This window comes from Oreochromis niloticus, linkage group LG3 (genome assembly GCF_001858045.2).
Source record: "Oreochromis niloticus isolate F11D_XX linkage group LG3, O_niloticus_UMD_NMBU, whole genome shotgun sequence".
Classification (NCBI taxonomy): domain Eukaryota; kingdom Metazoa; phylum Chordata; class Actinopteri; order Cichliformes; family Cichlidae; genus Oreochromis; species Oreochromis niloticus.
In genome coordinates, this window is record NC_031967.2 from 78,325,380 (window position 1) to 78,346,772 (window position 21,393).

Consider the following 21,393-nt stretch of genomic DNA (forward strand, 5'->3'; position numbering starts at 1 on the left):
ATGACTCTGTGGTGGCCTCAGCCATCTTTTATGGTGTGGTCTGCTGGGGTGGCAACATATCTGCCGGGGATAGGAAGAGACTGAACAGGCTGATCCGAAGGGCCAGCTCTGCTCTAGGATGCCCTCTGGACCCAGTGGAGGTGGTGAGTGACAGGAGAATGGTGGCTAAGCTGTCATCCCTGTTGGACAACATCTCCCACCCCATGCAGGAAACTCTAACAGCACTGAGCAGCTCCTTCAGTAGCAGGCTGCGGCACCACGGTGGAGAGATTTTGCAGGTCTTTCCTCCCCACTTCTGTCAGACTCCACAACAAAGACTTCAACCGATTAAACACACACAAACCCACACATGTGCAATAAGACTAAGTGCAATACTCTTTTCTGACAAAGTTGTATTTTTACTCAGTTCTATAAAGCATTTGTATTCTATTTTTATCCTATTGTATATTTTATTCTATTTTATTCTACTGTATATAGTATTTTATTTTATTCTATTCTGTACAGTTTGTACAGTATTTTATTCTTATTGTATTCTAATTTTTGGTATATAACTTTTGCACTGTCCACTTCCTGCTGTGACAAAACAAATTTCCCACATGTTGGACTAATAAAGGTTATCTTATCTTATCTTAAACATTGGAAATTCTACAATTCTGTTATTAATTTTAAAATTGTTTTTATCACAAAATGTTTGAATTTTATTTCTGATTGTACTTATGTTTTCCTCTTATAGAGCTGCTGACGTAGGTGTGACACCAAGATGGATGATGCAGACAAGATCGTGAATAAAATCTTCTCATGGATGGATCTACAAAAGGACAGTATAGACAAGTTGAACGAGCTAGCCACTCAGTTGGAGGAACAGCAGAAGACTATCAATGTCACTAAAGTTGTCGGGAGCTCAGTGTCTGTGGGTGGTGCAGCTGCCATGACAGTAGCAGGTGTAGTAAGTGTTTTAACAGGAGGACTGTCGATACCTTTGTTAGCTGGAACAGGAGTAGTGGCATCAGGTCTCGGTTTGGCTACTAGTGTGGGTTCTGATGTTGTTGGTGCTGTCTTATCAAGTAGGACTATGGAAGAGGCCACAAATATTTCAAAAAGCCTTGATGCTCTTACAGCAGAAATCACAGCACTCATGGAGTCCCTCTTAACAAAAACAACAGGCAGACAGCAACGGGGTAAAAATGTTTCTCCAGAAGAATATGTGAAGGAGGCGATCCTGAGAGCAATGGCCAAACGCAAGGGTTTGATATTAAATGAGAAGGACAGTTTAATCAAGCTGTTATCTCAGCTGCCACTTGAGAAGATCTTTAAGAACGACGTAGAATCAGACCTCCTCAAAAAGTCAACAACGGAGGTGCCACTGCTTTCAGACTTTGTTACAGGGTTGGTCTCAGAAAAACTCATGAAATATAGGGTCAGCAAAGCCAATTCCCTGGGTTTAAAGGCATCACTACAGCAGTTGGAAAAGTGAGTATCAGACAGCCATTACAATGGGCGGGGTTAAGAAATACTCTAGAACCACTAATCACAGCACTAAACAACATACTCAGATTCGAACTAATATTTCAATATAAAATAATCTCAGTGCTGTAAATCCTGGAGCTCTTATTCTTAAATGCTCACTTTCAGATTGGCACAGGGGCAGTAGGGCTTCTGTTTTCGGTTCCAGAGCTCATCGAAAACTGTAAAAATCTGAACAGCCATGAGACAGAAACAGTCGGTACCTGAGAGAGAAGGCTGGAGCAATACAAGAAGCTTACGGAGCCATGAAATCAGAGCTGGATGAAATTGAGTGAGTAAAATGAGAAAAATAAATTATTTCATAGAGGGTGAAAGGCTGTTCTGGAAATATTGTTAGAGGCAAATCAAGGTGCAAGATGGGATCTGAACTGCCCAGCACCGTAAATACACTGAAACAAAAACCATGCTAGTGCATCAGTAAATGTCAAATCCATTCAATTTTTTTATACAGCACTATATCACAGCAACAGTCACCTCAACGCACTTTATATTGTAAGGTAGACCCTACAATAATACATACAGAGAAAACCCAACAATCATATGACCCCCTATGAGCAAGCACTTTGCTGACAGTGGGAAGGAAAAGCTCACTTTTAACAAAAAGAAACCTCCGGCAGAACCTGGCTCAGGGAGGGGCGGCCATCTGCTGCGACCGGTTGGGGTGAGAGGGAAGACAGGACAAAAGACATGCTGTGGAAGAGAGACAGAGATTAATAACAAGTATGATTCAATGCAGAGAGGTCTATTAACACTTAGTGAGAGAGAAAGGTGACTGAAGAAGAAACACAATGCATCATGGGAATCCCCCAGCAGCTTACGTGTATTGCAGCATAACTAAGGGAGGATTCAGGATCACCTGATCCAGCCCTTAACTATATACTTTGGCAAAAAGGAAAGTTTTAAGCCTAATCTTAAAAGTAGAGATAGTGTCTGTCTCCTGAATCCAAACTGGAAGCTGGTTCCATCGAAGAGGAGCCTGAAAACTGAAGGCTCTCCCTCCCATTCTACTTTTAAATACTCTAGGAACAACAAGTAAGATTGCAATGCGAGCGCAAAGTGCTCAAATGGGATGATATGGTACTATTAGGTCATTAAGATAAGATGGGGCCTGCGCTGTCACTTGGTGTTTGCTCTCTCTACGGTAGAGTATCACTTCCTGTTTCTATTCCAACACATAGTGGTGTTTTTGTGTAGCTCATCTGTGTAGCAATTTAATTAAAAACATATAGATAGCTAGTGTAATCTTCAGGCTTTTCATCCGAACCACACTCACCGTGTACTCACTCCCTAACTTATAGCCAAAGTATTCACTCACTCTGTTTTTAGGGTTTTGCTAGCTTAGCTTACCTCGTAGCCAACTCACTAGCAGCATGGCCTCTTCACCTGTCCCTCCTGCACTTTCCTGCTCATTGTGTCAGATGTTTAGTTACTCCTCAGTCTCCTTTAGCAGTAATGACACTTGTAATAAATGGCTACTGTAGCTGGTGCAGCCAAAGGTAGGATAAGCTCTGCTAGCTGTCGCCCGGCAGACTGGTCCGGAGCAGCCAGGGAAACGGCCCAGCCAACACACACATGTGAGGCCAAAATGGGGAGTAACAGGGCTAATATTTCGGTCCTACTTTGGAAACCCAACTGGGGCCGAGCTAATTTTGTCCTCAGTTTCCATGGTGGCCCCAAATGTGTTTGCCTAGGTGGGTTTATGATGGGCCCCAAATCAGGCCCAGCCAACAAACAGGGGGCACAGATGAGTCAGAAGTGCCGTCCCCTTAGTCTTCCAGGGGGGTGTACAAGCTGTCTTGGAATTGGTTGTGAAATTACAGGTGAAGGAGTTCAGGGTGGTGGTGGCTGAACAAATGGAGGAGTGATTTTCAGGTGTGGGGAGTTTCACTTGAATGTCTATTCTACATTGCTGATGGTGGTGAGGTCTCTGGCTGTTCTGCAGTATTGTCCCAATCCTGATCAGAGCTTGACTGGATCAGTGGCCTTCAAATGAATCAAAAAAGTAATAAAAAAAAAAAAACGAAAAACAACACATGATTTAGGTAGTGCTTAGTGCTACAAGCCAAAACATTAATGTAAAGGCCTGCATCAAAAAGACTCAAAAAAACAGATTTTCAAAAGTCAAAAAGTTACATAGTGCTTTTTTAAGATCATATCTGAATCTGGTGAGCAACAATGGTCTGGTAAACATACTGTCATTTTGTTTTTTGTTTCTTATAATTTCCATAATAAACTGTTAATATTTAGGTGTTTATAAGAAACATAATTACCTCCTTTTAAGCTTCCCTTTTCCCAATCTGCTTCCAGAATCAGACTCAGTCTGCAAATAAGATGTTGCTTCCGACCTCCGCAGTTTCACCCTGGTATATTCATAGGAAATGTTTGAAATACACACATGAACACATTGTTGTTAGTGGAATTACAGCTAAACTTCTCTTTCGGTTTTTAATGAGAGAATATTTGGTAGCAATATACAATTATGCCCTTTACCAGCTTTGCCCAAGATGTGAACTCTGTACTGTGGCCAGTTTGCATCTCGAGTAACTCCATCCTTTCAGTGGCGTGTCTAGAAAATTTTTGTTGGGGGGGCCAGGTAGGGGCACAGATTTGGAGAAGGGTGGCAGATGTAATTGGCAGATAATGTTAAAAAAATTCTACCAACAGTTAACCATCATTCAATAACCCTGTAAACCTAATAACTGAATTTGCTTTTGACTCTTATTAGAATGAGGTTTTAACCACTACGGTGCAAAGTTTTTAGATACTGCGTTGATGAAGTACAAGAGATACAATCAGTGCTTTGTCAGTGTTTACGCAGCGTTCAAGGACAGCAATATTTACATAGTATTTTTACTGACACATAGTGCACATATGTTTTGGGCAAAAACATTTTTGAATATTAAAATACAAACATTTTTAACATACAATTGGCAAATTAGCCAATGCAAAACTTTATCCGCCTATAAAAAAAAGAAGACAATCTTCTTACAAACTGGTGTTTGATTTTGAAACAGGAAAAAAGTGGGGAAACAACTGAAAAGACTAACATTTGAATGAAACCTGAAAGCAAGTAAATATTTTCTATGCTGCCTTATGGTAAACTTTGGTAATATTGATGTATAAAGAACAACACTGGCTGATGATGAAATACAGTCAGCTGGCATGGTGACACTGCCAGTATTAACCTGCAGGGCTGGACTGGGACAAAAAAGACCGGCCCACCAGGTATTAAAGCCATAAAGCCTTTGAATGAAAACAAACGCTGTTGTGACAGTGATGTACACTGTCTTGTTGGTATATGTATGATTTCTATCAATTTTACGTCAGATAAAAACTTTGTTCGCAAGATTCAGATAATCATTTAATAAAAGCTAGACATTTTAAATGAGAATAAGTAAGAAAAGCATTTCTTTGTGCCCCCCTTTCCCTGTTAATGCCCTACCTGGCCCCCTGGCATAACTTTGCTAGATCCGCCCCTGCACAGTTACCAGCTGTCAGCTACTTAGAAAAGGATCCTGGTGTTATTTGTCTCTCAGAAACAGCTCATAACTTCCCTTCAACTCATTCATGTCACCTAAAAGGTAAACCTGTTTCTCCATCACCTGTTCAGCTCTGATGATTCAGTAAGGACATCTCCTGGTTTCATCTTCATGTTTCCCTCTCACCACATATCCAAACCGATATCATGACCAGCAGCTTTTACAGCTGTGGCTCCAGCAAACATCAGCTGATACTAGAAATTAATATTAAATAAATTCTAACAACAGCTGATCAAGCTTAAACGTGCTGCTGTTGTTTAGCGCGACATCCGCTGGTTTCCTCTTTCTGGTGCAAAGTGGGCGATAAACAAACGAGAGAAAAGCCATCAGCTGATCATTGATCAGTTTTATGATTGAAGTAGCAACAGGAGAGGGAGGGGGAGAGAATGAGAGAAGAAGAGGCAGCTGTGCAGCAAAGACACAGAATAACTCCAGCTTTGTGTCTTTTTCATTCTAGCTTAAGTTCGGGACAAACTGCGTCTCTTCTCAACTCAATACGAAACCTGTAATATTTTCTCTGAATGAGGGACCATTTCATTTTTAAGGAGCCGTTGGCAACTCTACAAACTAACCTTATGAATAAAATAAAGTTCACCATCAGTAACATCATAGCACCCACCCAGCTGTATAGAAACTTTCGTCAGCACAACGAAAATAAACTCCACCTAAACTTGGTTTATATCTGACCCAGATAGACTGCAGGTCATAACTTCTTACCTGAAGTTCAGTTCACCTGACACTCGGACCAGCAGCCGCCTCGGGTCTCTCCTCCTCCTGCCTACCCTTCCCTCATCCACCTGCTAGCCGCCGTGGAAGCTCCGCCATGCTCGATGGCCAGTCCAGCTATGTTAAACTGTTAATCTTTCGCCGAAAAACTGTTTTCTGTGATGCTGTCTTTCGTGCTTGGCTCTCCTACCTTTGCTAACATGATGCTCATAGCGCAGAAGCCGATGCTGCATTCATGTACACTCGGAAGTCTGAGCTTCACTGTGAAAACATAATCGTACATTTGATATTTCATTCGATTTAATTGTTTTGGCTTCGGGGTGGCACCTGGGGTGGCCAGTCTGGTTGGGGGGGTGGCCTGTGCCCCCCCAGGCCACCCCGCTGGACACGCCACAGCATCCTTTACAGCCTTATTGATATTGACTGTCCAAGAATCTTCCGCCAGTCCTGTAAACCACTTGCAAAGAATTATGGATACACCTCCACCATCCAGAAAATCAACAACTGTGAATCATAGCATGCTGGGGGTAAAGCAAAAAGAAGCCAACTAATACAGCAGCGCCAGTGCCATATATCCAGACTTCAGGGGCCAAATCACCATTTTCTGTTTTAATTCATGAACAAATACAACATGTATTTAAATAAATTTGAAACAAAGTAAATCCCAAGGCATGTTGAGTCCAATGGATAGCTGAAAAAGGCATTACATTTTTCAAAGACCCGACACAGTGTTTTGACAACTTGGCAATCCGGTAAAATGTATGTCACAAAAACAATTTTATCTCCCATGGAGCAAGAAACAAAACGTCTGTCCATCAGTGTATTTTTTGAACTGCTTACAAGTTCCAAGATCACTTGTTATTGGTCCAAAGATATGAGGCAGTTTAAGACGAGAGGGAACAGACATCTTCTCTTTTCTTTTTTTCCCAAACACTTTGCCTCTCATAGATACACTTGAGAATTGGTTCCACAGGTTTCTGAGGCCTTAGCACAATCTTTTTCAGTTTACCCAGGAAGGTTTCAAATGTTTAAAGAATGTGTGTTATAGCCAAAAAAGATGCCAACAAACAAGACCATAAATCTAACCAAAATCTTTCACAAACTGCTTCAGAACATCCTCTGCATAATCACAGTTATCAATACACAAAACAGGACTTAGAAGAATTCTCATAGATAGAGATAAAAGTTTAAAGTATCTATACATCTGGTTTGGTACATTATTAAGTAGAACAACTGGGCCTGTGTAAAGCAAAAACTGTGTCAATTCAGTTGCTTTCCACATGCTAATTTCAAGGAGAGACCTTGGTTTCTTTGCAAAACTTCCTGGCAAATATTGCCTGACAGAAAACATGAATGCTGAAATCACAGTTAGAATTTTCATAGACTGTCTGCATTTTCAGGGACTTTTTAACCAAAGATAAATAAGCTTGCGATTACCCAAGACAGACAAGTTTCAAGGTTCAGCACAAAACCTGAGACTAACGCCACACCCAGCTCATTCAGAGGTGATATCCCAACCTGGTGTTCTTTGTAGGCCAAACTGCACTTACTCCAGGCAGTACCAAATCAAAAAAAAAAAAAAAAGTCCCTTGCTACTACTCACTAAACTGTCCAACAGCAAAATTAAACCAATATACAGATATTAATAACATATTCATGTAATACAGTTTTACTATGCAATTTACAAGCAGCAGCTAGTTGAAGTTATAATCAAAACAGCAAACAACTCATGATTTGAGGAAACTGCAAACCCTCCTGGCCAATAATCACACAAGCTGTGGGGAGCAAAAGCCGACAAAGTAGCAGGCACAAAATTCAGAGAAATCCAAGACATAATAAAACTAATTAAATAAAAGTGTCAATGCACAAATCAGGCATCAGTGAACACTTAAAGAGCACAGATCTTTAGAACCACAGCCAAATAAAAATGTATTTTCTTTTTTAAAAGTAGATGTGTAGATTCTAGTTAAATGTATTTTACAAAAAAGAATTCTGACAAAATAACATTAACACAGGTTAAAAACAGAGGGCCACAGCAATCACGGTAAGAGCAGTTGGCACTGAGGCCCTGACAAGAGCATTCAGTTTCCCATAAATAATCCCTGTCCTTCATGTCGAGAGCTCGCACAGCAGTCAGAGGCGGATTTTACAGTCAGCACACTATTTCTGATGAATTTTCAGTAAAATAAATAAATAAAAAAGTTATCTGCCAAAAAAACACTAAAGTCTGTAACAAGAACCAGACAAGAACAGGTATATTTTATTTGCTTTTCTGGGAGAATAACAACCATGAGAAGAAAAATGATGATAATCTTCTGTCTTCTTCAGAAATAGTGTGCCCACTGACCTTCCTCTCTGACTGCTGTGTGCGCTCCCAATCAAAATCAAATCAAATAACTCTTTTAGTGTCACGTTGCATTACTGATACATTAGTACAGCACATGTGGGTGAAATTCTTGTGTGCAAGCTTTCGAGCAATATTGTGTACAAATGTAAGAAGCATAAAAAATAAAATATAAAAAATAAGGAATATAAAAATAGACATGTGTGTGTTGAATGTATATATATATATATAATATATACAGAAGCTCCCGACACAGGTGGAAAAGAAGAACTATTTCTTGCTCGAGGCCGTTTTTATATACCCCTACCCTCACTGAGCTGTGAGATGGCATAAAAAAAATAGGTTTCAACTCAAGAAGCTAACATGCAGATATATTTCTCTTAAACATTTAGAACCCGGTCAAAATTTGGACTAGCTTAGCATCGCTTTAGTTCAAGGAAAGTTCATCAGGACTTGACTAACAACATACATTACATTGCAGCATCATAACTTTGTAAACATTTTATTCATACTTAGGGATTTTCAATTCAATTACATTTTAATTATACAGCGCCAAATCACAACAAGTCGCCTCAAGGCACTTGTTGAAAGGTAGACCCTACAATAATTTAGGATTGAAATTAAGTCAGAAAGTTAAAAAATCAGTGACAGCACTTTCAGAAAGACATCTATACATTTTGAGAGAAGCCAATTGAGTCTAATAACAGATAAAATGCTGTGTTGAGGCTGTCATTTTTACCATCTACGCGGATGTTAAAATCACCCACAATAATGATTTTAGGGATGGGAATTGATAAAAATGTAGTGATTCTGAATACATTATCAATATCACGTAACAATTTGATTCCTTGTTGATTCTCATTGGGTTCACACTAAGCAGCATATCGAAGACATTACATTCATGCAAATTGCATGCTGAGTGGCCAAATGTGTGTGCATGTTGGACATAGTTCTCCATGTAGGACAGTGATCATTGTTGGGGGTTGTTACTCAAAAAAGTAATCACACATAGTATTACACATATTACACAGAACACTTTAAAAAAAAAAGTATTGCTGTACGTTACTTAATTACTCCCAGGAGAAGGTAATTTATTATGCTACTCATTACGTTACTTTCGGGTTTTTCCGTAAAATGACCTGAAACACATTGTTGCATAGCTACCATTTATTAATATAAACCTATTGCACTCTCATCTTTTTGTGCAATGCAAAATCTGTTATGTCTATATCCATGCTGTAGACTGTGCCACTATTTTTCTTCACCTGTGCATGAACTGAAATCAGCTGATTGTAGCTCAAGTGCAACTGGAACTGATAAGGAAAATCTACAGGCATGCTGACAAACAATTCCAAGGAACTGAACTACTGGAAACCAGTTCTCGATTCTCATCTGTAGTTCCGAATATCTTTGGGGTATTTAAGAGAAATCTTTCACTTTCACAGGATTCTTAAGGGTGTGGTCTTATTATGCTGTATCCTAACTTCCCCTTTATTTACTACTACTTGATGGTATTTGTATTCAAACTGTGAAAAGTGAAACTGAGTATCAACACAATAAGATGTGACAAGTTATCAACAAACAAAACATATCAATTAAATTCTTAATAAAACTGGTGTCAATACAAATATACATAGCTTGAATTAGCTTGTATTACTAACATTTTCTTAATGTTTGAAGCTAATTTTAATCTTAGACAAAGGCAAAGCTCACTTCTTCTTTTTTTCTTTATCCTGAGCCCTACCACCTTCAGTCGCAGTCACTGACAACATATTTATCTAGTTTTGTTCTGATTCTGGGATATACATTCTGATATGTATATCAATTTACTCTAAAGGACAGGATCACAGAGATAAGGTATTAACAGTTAATGTCAAACATTGCCTCACAGTGAATTTCATACCTTTATGTTTTTCTTTCAGGGCAACGTGTGCGAGGTTAGCTGACACGAAGTGGAAGAAGTACAGAAAGAGAAGCTGTTTGTGTTCATGTGCTTCTTCGTCACCATGATATAACCAAGGAGGGATCACTGAATCATTTCTCATGTACAAACAAAGGCTGAAACAGGAAGTTCCGGTTCAGAGGAAGGTCGCGCGCTGGACGGACCAATCGGTGGCCGCGTTACAGGACGCACTCGACGACGCAGACTGGGACATGTTCAAACACAGTTCCGATGATGACGTCAACGTGTTTACGGAAGCGGTGGTGGGATTCATCGGGAAACTAGCGGATGATACCGTGGAGACAAAGACCATCACAACGTTTCCCAACCAGAAGCCGTGGGTGGATAAAACCATCCGCGACGCTCTGAGATCCCGCACCGCTGCCTACAACATGGGACTCACGACGGGGGACATGGACCCGTACAAAGCCGCGTCATATGACGTGCGGAAGGCGGTGAAAGAGGCGAAGCAGCGCTACGGGAGGAAACTGGAGTCACAACTCCAACAGAGTGACTCTAGGAGCCTGTGGCGGGGACTAAGGACAATAACGGACTATAAAGCACCAACAACCGGTATGACGAACGCGGACGCGACTCTGGCAGACGAGCTGAACACTTTCTACGCTCGCTTCGAGGCTGCAGCTAAGGACTCCAACGATTCTAGCGCTAGCGGCGCTAACGGCTGCAGACAGGAAGACACTGCCAACACCGGGAACGTGCTCGTCATCTCCGAGCATGACGTGAGGAGAGCCTTCAAGAGAGTGAACACCAGGAAAGCAGCAGGACCAGACGGCATCCCAGGTCGTATCCTCAGAGACTGCGCAGACCAGCTAGCTCCTGTGTTCACTGAGATATTCAACATCTCTTTATCTCAGTCGGTGATCCCCACATGCTTCAAGGAGTCCATCATTGTTCCTGTCCCGAAGAAACCCCACCCTGCTTCTCTCAATGACTATCGCCCTGTAGCCCTAACCTCAGTAGTGATGAAGTGCTTTGAACGCCTGGTCAGAGACTTCATCATTTCTTCACTACCAGACACACTGGACCCACTACAGTTCGCTTACCGTCCAAATCGTTCCACAGACGATGCCATCTCTCATCTCCTCCACACATCACTCACTCACTTGGACACTAGAAGGGGGAATTATGTTAAAATGCTCTTCATCGACTACAGCTCCGCATTTAATACCATAATTCCCTCCACACTCACTACCAAACTGGAGCACCTGGGACTCAGCTCATCTATGTGTCAGTGGATCTACAACTTCCTAACTGGCAGACCACAGGCAGTAAGGATGGGCGGACATGTCTCAGCCTCCACCACTCTCAGCACTGGAGCCCCCCAGGGGTGTGTTCTGAGCCCTCTGCTGTACTCTTTGTACACATATGACTGTGTGGCCACTACCAGCTCCACCACCATCATTAAGTTTGCTGACGACACCGTCGTGGTGGGCCTGATCTCTGACAACAACGAGACGGCCTACTTGAAGGAGGTTAGGAATCTGGAGACCTGGTGCCAGAGAAACAACCTCCTTCTAAACGTCAGCAAAACAAAGGAGTTGATAGTGGACTTCAGCACTAAGCAGGTGAGGAACTACCAGACCCCTGTCATCAACAAGTGCCCAGTGGAGAGAGTGGACAGCTTCAAATACCTCGGAGTTCACATCACGCAGGACCTGTCATGGTCCTGTCACATCAGCACCGTGGTGAAAAAGGCCCGACAGCGTCTCTACCACCTCAGACGCTTGAGAGACTTCCGACTGCCCTCCAAGGTGCTCAGGAACTTTTACTCATGCACCATAGAAAGCATCCTGACGGGAAACATCTTAACCTGGTTCGGAAACAGCACCATGCAGGACAGACGAGCTCTACAGAGGGTTGTGCGATCAGCTGAGCGCACCATCCACTCCGAGCTCCCTGACCTGCACTCAATCTACAGCAGGCGGTGCTGGACCAAGGCCAGGAAGATCGTGAAGGACCTCAGCCATCCCAACAATGGACTGTTCTCTCTGTTGAGGTCAGGGAAGCGATTCCGCTCCCTGAGGACCAACACAGAGAGACTGAGGAGGAGCTTCTTCCCGCAGGCGATACGGTCTCTCAACCACACCACCACATAGTACTGACCCACACATATGATTCCTACACACACACTGGACAGTCTGGACTTTGCTTACACTCAATCACTTTAAGCATATTTGCACTGCACAAGACACTCACAATGTGGTTTGCACAACACTGGACATTATATTTCTTATATTTCTTCATTTCCATTTAATATTTGTACAGCTGCTGCTATTGTATATTGTATATATATTTATATTATATTTCCTCATACATTCTTATTATTTCCATACTGTTCATTTTGTTGCACAGTCACTTTATTTTCAACTTTAATTCATATATATTTTATCTTATTCTTTCCCAGTTAAATTTACCCTTCATTCTAATTTGTATTGTATTGTGTATTTTGTTGTACAGATATTCTATTTTCAACTTTAATTCAGATATATGTTATCTTACTCTTTCCCAGTTAATTTTACCCTTCATTCTAATTTGTGGTGTACAGTTATTTTATTTTCAACTCTAATTCATATATATTCTATTTTATTCCTTCCTAGTTAAATTCACCCCTTTTAATTTTTCATATTTATTTCCTATTTCATTCATAGCCTTTTCTTTTTTTTCTTTAGGTCACGAGCAGTTGTATAAGGCATTTCACTGCATATCGTACTGTGTATGACTGTGTATGTGACAAATAAAATTTGAATTTGAATTTGAATTTGAATTTGAAAATATGAATAACAATAATGAAATATGAATAATATTAAGCATCTATGAGCAAGTGTTCTATAGCCAGTGTATTAAACATCTGTCTTTCTTTCATTTTGACCCCAATATAAATAAATCTATAAAGAAAGTGCTGTGAATGATGAGTTGCCAAGTTAGTTAGAAATATATTGTAGTATAAGCTCAAGTTATTCACATCCAGATATTTACATATCAATACCTATGATCCATGACTTGCTCCTACATAATGTTTAATGTGTAATCAAAATAAATATCTAATTTTCTTAGCTGATGGCACAATTAGACATTATCAGTATATTTAAATGGACTGATTCTTATACAGTGCTTCTCTACTCGCTCTCTCCCTATGCTTAAGTGCTTACTAATAGACATTCATACAGCTAGCCAGCCAGAATGAAGCTTCAACCTTTAGCTAGCACAATGTGTCACATAGTATCATGATGCAGTATACATTACTCTAAAGTTGTAAATGTTGCTGACAAATTATGCTTATTTTCACAAAATAATGCTGGCATGGGGAACTTTTTTAGTGTAGATGATTTTTGCAGATACAGCAACAACTTATAATTGTTTAAGTAACAACTTAAATATATGCATACGTGTTTAAAGTACAAAATAAACTTCTGATCAAAAAAGCCTGCAGTCTGCACTTATTTTTGCTTCTTGAAGTACATTTAAAAAAAGAAAACAAAATGAATATATACAAAATACACATATCCAAATATCTGGGCTCCACACAGTGTCGAAACTGAGCATCCCATCCAAAAATAAAGGTGTGTTTTTGTTCTTTAAATTCTTTGCCTGGAGTAAGTATTTTGGATCGATATATTCCACTCAAATTATGACCTCATGTGATGTATGAATTCACAATCTACTTTTGTAATTATATTTCAAGTATTTAAAAATAACAGTAAAATTCAGGAAAATTTCATAGGAGAAAAAATCTGTTTTACAGTGTATCCAGAACCTGATCAAACAGGATACCACAATCTCCCCTTTAACTCTCTGCAAGATTTAATTACTCATTAACTGAAGGTACTGAAACACATTCCGGTTTGTTCTGTTAACACCTGCACTTAGTCACAAGTGAAAACAAGAGCTATTACTGAAATAATACAATCCGACTGTATTACAATCCAATATTTTCTATACAGTTTGTGTTTTTATTAACAAATCTGAAACAAACAAATTCCCTAAAATCTGTTATTTCTGTCACGTTCCTGAGTCGATGACCCAGTGTTTTTGCTTTTGTACCTTTTCTTTTGATTTTATTATGAAGTATGACTGTCTGTTTTGGTTTCTGTCCTAGTATTTCACCTTTCTAGTTTGGTAGACCCTACAATAATTTAGGATTGAAATTAAGTCAGAAAGTTAAAAAATCAGTGACAGCACTTTCAGAAAGACATCTATACATTTTGAGAGAAGCCAATTGAGTCTAATAACAGATAAAATGCTGTGTTGAGGCTGTCATTTTTACCATCTACATGGATGTTAAAATCACCCACAATAATGATTTTATAAGCAACATGAGCTCTGTGTGAACAAGTAGACTTTGATGGTGTGACTATACAGTTATTAGTATGGCAGCACTTCATAATGCAGCTTACCTGTTAAAATGTAATTTCCCAGTATTTACCATGTTTTCTTGTGACTTTAGCGTGTAATTATTTTTGTATTTGAAAATACTGACTGCTTCCAAATGGTGCTTAAAATATAAGCACAGTAGAAAAAGAGAGTAACAACTGTCAGTTTTACAGGAAAGTAGAAACATATTAATATCTCAATTTAATCTTTTCAAAGTTTTGAGTAGGGATGGGAATTGATAAAAATGTAGTGATTCTGAATACATTATCAATATCACTTAACAATTTGATTCCTTGTTGATTCTCATTGTGATCACACTAAGCAGCATATTGAAGACATTACACTCATGCAAATTGCATGCTGAGTGGTCAAATTTATTATGAAGTATGACTGTCTGTTTTGGTTTCTGTCCTAGTATTTCAGCTTTCTAGTTTGGCAGTACTTCCTGAGTTCTTGTTTTTAGGTTTTGTTATTTGGTATTCCAGGGTTTATTCTGTGCTGCTTCTTCTCTGTGTTCCTTCTGTCTGTCCATGGTGTTATTTTTGTCTGCTCATGAGTCTGCGTATGTTAAGTTCTGTGTCTCGTCTGGATTTCTCCGTTTTGTACTTCCTGTTTTACTTTGTAGGTCTGTGCCTTATGTCTGTGCGTTCAGCTTTGTGCTCTCCCTGTCACGTCAGTGTAATCAGCCTCAGCCGTGTCTCCCAGCTGTTTCCTCTTAGCTCTGTTCACCTCTTGTATTTAGTGTCAGCATCTTCCCCTGCTCGTTGTTGCGTCGTATCCTCACTTCCACTGTGTGTGCTGTTTGCCAGCCTGCCAACCTGTTTCGTTAATTCTGTGCTCCCAGTTTAGTTAGTTTTCTGTTCAGTTTCTTCCGAGCAATAAAGCTGTGTATTTTGAGTTACTTCTGCCTCCATGAGTCCTGCATTTTGGGTCCTCTCTTCCTGTCTGCCTGCACACAGCCATGATATTTTCTACAAAATACCTACACAAGAATGTTTGCTGTGGCTGTCTGAATATTTAATTCAATTCAATTCAATTTTATGTATATAGCGCCAAATCACAACAACAGTCGCCTCAAGGCACTTTATATTGTAAGGTAGATCCTACAATAATACATACACAGAAAAACCCAACAATCATATGACCCCCTATGAGCAAGCACTATGGCAACAGTGGGAAGGAAAAACTCCCTTTTAACAGGAAGAAACCTCCGGCAGAACCAGGCTCAGGGAGGGGCGGGGCCATCTGCTGCGACTGGTTGGGGTGAAAGAAGGAAAACAGGATAAAAGACATGCTGTGGAAGAGAGACAGAGATTAATAACAGATATGATTCGATGCAGAGAGGTCTATTAACTCATAGTGAGTGAGAAAGGTGACTGAAGAAGAAACACAATGCATCATGGGAATCCCTGGCAGTCTACATCTATTGCAGCATAACTAAGGAAGGATTCAGGGTCACCTGGTCCAGCTCTAACTATATGCTTTAGCAAAAAGGAAAGTTTTAAACCTAATCTTAAAAGTAGAGATAGATCTATCTCTACTTAATAGTAGAGATAGATCTTTCAGAAGAGGGGCCTGAAAACTGAAGGCTCTGCCTCCCATTCTACTTTTAAATACTCTAAGAACAACAAGTAGGCCTGCAGTGCGAGAGCGAAGTGCTCTAATAGGGTGATATGGTACTACAAGGTCATTAAGATAAGATGGGGCCTGATTATTTAAGACCTTGTATGTGAGGAGCAGGATTTTGAATTCAATTCTGGATTTAACAGGAAGCCAATGAAGGGAAGCCAAAACAGGAGAAATATGCTCTCTCTTTCTAGTCCCTGTCAGGACTCTTGCTGCAGCATTTTGGATCAGCTGAAGGCTTTTCAGCGAGTTTTTAGGACATCCTGATAATAAATAATTACAGTAGTCCAGCCTGGAAGTAATAAATGCATGAACTAGTTTTTCAGCGTCACTCTGAGACAGGATATTTCTAATTTTAGAGATGTTGTGCAAATGGAAGGAAGCAGTCTTACATATTTGTTTAATATGTGCATTGAAGGACATGTCCTGGTCAAAAATGACTCCAAGGTTCCTCACAGCATTACTGGAGGCCAAGGTAATGCCATCCAGAGTAAGAACCTGGTTAGATACCATATTTCTAAGATTTTCAGGGATGAGTACAATAACCTCAGTTTGATCTGAATTAAGAAGCAAAAAATTATAGGTCACCCGTGTCTTTAAGACATTCCTGCAGTTCAACTAATTGGTGTGTGTTATCTGGCTTCATGGATAGATAGAGTTGGCTGTCATGTGCATAGCAGTGAAAATGTATACTATGCCTTCTGATGATACTGCCTAAGGGAAGCATGTATAATGTAAACAGAATTGGTCCTAGCACTGAACCCTGTGGAACTCCATAATTGACCTTAGTGGGTGAAGAGGACTCTCCATTTACATGTACAAATTGGAGTCTACTAGATAGATATGATACAAACCACTGCAGCACAGCCCATATGGAAAAGAAATAGAAAAAACTTATAAAAGACTTGCATAAGATGTGGCCTACTTCATATAGTGAATCATATAAGGCTTATATGATTTACTCATGAAAGTGGCCACTTTCATATATTGTTTTAGTAAGTATCCAAAACATACAAGTTTCATTTATATAATTTTTCTAGGGATCTTATATCTTTTTTCACTCTTGTATGGTTTTCATACAAGTTTCATACAAGACAGATACAATTAATACAATTAATTAATGGCAGGACTTCTTTGAGCAGCTTTGTTGGAATGGGTACTAAAAGACACGTTGATGGTTTGGAGGAAGTAATTATTGAAGTTAACTCAGAAAGATTAATTGGAGAAAAAGTGTCTAAATTAATATCAATGGTCCTGTATGAAGCTGTAGATAATATTACATCTGTGGGATAATTATGAGTAATCTTTCCTCTAATGGTTAAAATTTTATTTGTGAAGAAGTTCATGAAGTCATTACTAGTTAACGTTAAAGGGATGGTTGGCTCAACGGAGCTCTGACTTTTTGTCAGCCTGGCTACAGTGCTGAAGAGAAACCTGGGGTTGTTCTTATTTTCTTCAATGAGTGACGAATAGTAAGATGTTCTGGCTTTGCGGAGGGCTTTCTTATAAAGCAACAAACTATTTATATTCTTAAACTTAGTTACAGCACTTTCAGAAAGACATCTACTGTGATGAAGTCTACTCTCCACTGCTGTGTAATCAATTATTGTAAATGTAAATGTTATCAGGAAATGATCAGACAGCAGAGGGTTTTCAGGAAACACTGTTAAATGTTCAGTTTCTATGCCATATGTTAAAACAAGATCTAGAGTGTGATTAAAGTGGTGGGTGGGTTCTTTTACATTTCGAGAGAAGCCAATTGAGTTTAATAACAGATTAAATGATGTGTTGATGCGATTTTTGGCATCTATATGGATGTTAAAAATGACAGCGTCAACACCCACAATGATGATTTTGTCTGAGCTGAGCATTAAATCAGATAAATGGGGTGTTGATTCATTTAAACTAACATAATCATCCTGCTGCAACCAGTTTTCTGTAAGGCAGAGTAAATCGATTTGTTGATCAATTATTAGGTAATGTGCTAACAGAGACTTGGAAGAGAGAGACCTAGTATTTGATAATCTACATTTCCCTGTTTTACTCTTTGGTGCAGATCAGGATACTGTATTGTCACCACATTTTGACTCCCAAAGCTTTATAATTTAAGCTAGGTGACAAATCGTCAACACTTTGCGCTTCTGGGCACCCAACACGTCCCTAAATGACGAGATCGAAAAAAATGAGGAAACTCGAGAATCGTTTGGAATCAATCTACACATGTTTGTTCATTTTACTTAAATCGCTTTGGAAAACACCATTTAACATCATTAAAGTGATGGTTAAGGTTAGGGATAAGGTTATAGTTAGGGAAAGGAATTATATCGTGTTTTTGGAATATCTCCTATCGATTTTATTATTAAGTTTGGAAGAATTCTAAGGAAAGTATTCCCTTCCAATTTCATTCATTGGTGGGAATTCCAACCTAAAAAACTTTTCAAAAAAGGACCACCAGGGGGCATAGCATGATAAGGAAAAGGTTAGGAAATGTGGAATCCTTACAAATTCTTTCTCTGGGAGGGGCTTGGAATCCTTAGTTAATTAATGAAGTATAATTATAATTCCAAAATCCATATCCCAAAGCCAAAATCTAAATCCAAATTCCCATAACACAATCTATCATACCAAAACCTTTTTCTCAGTTTAAGAACACAATCCCAAATGCCAACAACTTTATCTCCAATCCACTATTAAACTTTTTAATACCAAGAATTATATCTCAGTTCTAAGAACTAAATTTCAGACACCAATAACTGTACCTTGGTTCCAAGAACACAATGTCTAATACCAAGAACTGTATCTGAGATCCAAGAAAGCAAACTGTAATACCCAGAGCTGTTATAAGCATGTATAATAGTATCACAGGTGGGCCTTTTGTTTATCAGACCTTCACAGTGGGTGTATGTGGGTGAGAGACATCCAGGCGCCATGTCTAAGGGAGGTTCCCAGTTGAACTGGGAAGTATAGAGCCTGTGGAATTTTCTTTGTCTGTGAGTTTGGCCAGTTCATATATAAGACATGAGCATCCAGCCTCCATCTTTAAAGAGCAGTTTGGGGTTTGACTAGAGCGCTCTCTCCTAGGGATGGGTATCGTTTAGGTTTTATTCGATACCAGTGCCAAACCAGTACTTTTGAAACGGTGCCGGTGCTTAAATGGTGCTCGAACCGGTGCTTAAAGAATGGAGAACAAAAACTTTTTCCAAAAACCTCTTGTGTTTTTATTTTTAGCAGTCTCTTATATTTCTGCAAAATGATAACCAAGTTAGCCTTTTCTGTTGATACAACATACCTCCTTTGGTTGGAACCGGTGGTCCAACAATGGAAAACACAAACTTTGTCCTAAAACCTCTCATGTTTAGCTGTTTGGTTTTTTTTGTAAAAAGATAACAATGTTAGCCTTCTCTTCAGCTATACGGCATATATGGTATCACTCTATCAAACAAGAAGACAGTGTCAGCCTTGGGCATTTTTAATCTATAGCTCTGCTCTAAAAGGTAAAATGATTGGCTAGAATCCAAAGTGTATGACATCTCAGTAAAAAAAGCACTGTGCGCTGCTTTTCGGTCTGGTTACTACCGTTTATGTCACAACCAGTGCCATAATGGCACCGGATACCGGTACCCATCCCTACTCTCTCCATGTTGGAACATGTGATTAAACCTCTTCAAAGATGATCCTCGGGTGTTTGCCGTTTATTTTAAATTTCATAAATTTAATACTGAGTGGTGGATTCAGGTTGACAGAAGGATCATAAACATAAGCATGACAACAAACAGGCTGGAGCCCTGAAAACAATTTTTTTTTTCACATTGATGCAGCAGACAGCAGATTCCTGAGGACAGAGAGGGAACATTTCTTCTTTCCTACTCAAATATTAAAGCTCAATTTAAAAAATAAATAAATCTGTTTTTAAAGGACGGTATGTGTTTCTGCGGATATTCGTGTGTTTTTGCAGATTTTGGATAAGAATCTAAACAATTTCAAATAAAAACTATGAAGAGATCAAACACCTCTTTCTGAGTGAAAGAGACAGACATATACAGACTGAACTATTTGTTCAACAGTCATTGTTTCTCTACATTGAATCTCAACAGACTGAAAATGTTTCCAATGTTTCTGTTTCTCAGGCACATGGTGCTGCTCACATTTGTTTTTTCAGGTTTCTTTGCTGTGACTTGTGTTGGGAAGGTTACTTTTAAAATGTATTCCACTACAGATTACAGAATACATGCCCCAAAATGTATTTGTAACGTAATCCATTACGTTACTCAATGAGCGTAACATATTCTGAATACTTTGGATTACTTAATATATTATCATGCTTTTTACAACTACATGAATGTACTATTGCTGTGTGATTTATTACTATTACTGAAGGTTACTCACCATACCAATACCAACTAGATTTTTAAATCTTAATATAAAAAGAGTAACAGTAGGGTGGACATTATGTAACTCCGAAATGACAACACAGGCACGGCTTCTTCAAGACGGGCGCTTTGCTGCATTTATTGAACGCAGTGAAAACTACAAACATAAAACACAAAGGCTTTAAGCACTTCAGTCTCTTAAAAGTAACACATGTGCTTTAACAAAAATAATAATAATTACCTCGTGGCCGCCTGCCACTTCGGAGGTCCTAGAAGAATAACTTTATAGCCTATTGCCTTCATATTGAATATTTTTTTGAATAATATTTTTTAAAAATATTTCTACAAGTCATTATGCAAGCTGCAAGTAAAGGTGACAGGGGCCGCGAGGCTGAGACACAGGGATTAGAGCCTATTAATGTGTGTTTTGTTTGGGTTTCCACCGACGTGGAATTAACAAAAATAGAGAGGGGACAGCCTAACATATGAAACAGAAAAAGACCACAGTGTAATCCATTTATTTCAACAAAGTAACTGTATTCTGAATACCACCTTTTTAAACGGTAACTGTAACGGAATACAGTTACTCATATTTTGTATTTTAAAAATGTAACGCCGTTACATGTATTCAGTTACTCCCCAACACTGGTGACTTTACAGTAAAAGTGGTGAAGCAACAATTCAAATAGCAGCTAATTCATTTAGCCTCAAAGTGGCATATTGGTCCAAATATTAGCTGCTCAGAGGCCGTCTAGAGACTAACTATAGTGTCAAAGGCCGCAGGGAGAAGAAAAGGACACGCATGCAAGCTAATCAAATGTAATTTAAGAACTGCTTAAGGGTGATCATCTCAAGAGTAAACTAAGGACATGTGCCTACATGTTTACTGAGCAGTAACAGAGAAGTAACGTTTCTGTTTAGATTTTTTTT

General features: G+C 39.2%; 1 protein-coding gene across 1 annotated transcript; it reads left to right on the forward strand.

The window, feature by feature from the left end:
* The first annotated feature begins 200 nt into the window (after window positions 1-200).
* Window positions 201-1,474, forward strand: LOC109196685 (uncharacterized). The gene is made up of 2 exons (XM_019351123.2): window positions 201-278; window positions 734-1,474. Exon 2 carries the CDS (start codon window positions 761-763, stop codon window positions 1,472-1,474), a length of 714 nt encoding a protein of 237 aa, XP_019206668.1. The 5' UTR covers window positions 201-278; window positions 734-760.
* Window positions 1,475-21,393: the final 19,919 nt, after the last annotated feature.

Coding starts and splice junctions, on each gene's coding strand:
- LOC109196685 (XM_019351123.2), top strand. CDS start 761: ATGGATGATGCAGACAAGATCGTGAATAAAATCTTCTCATGGATGGAT.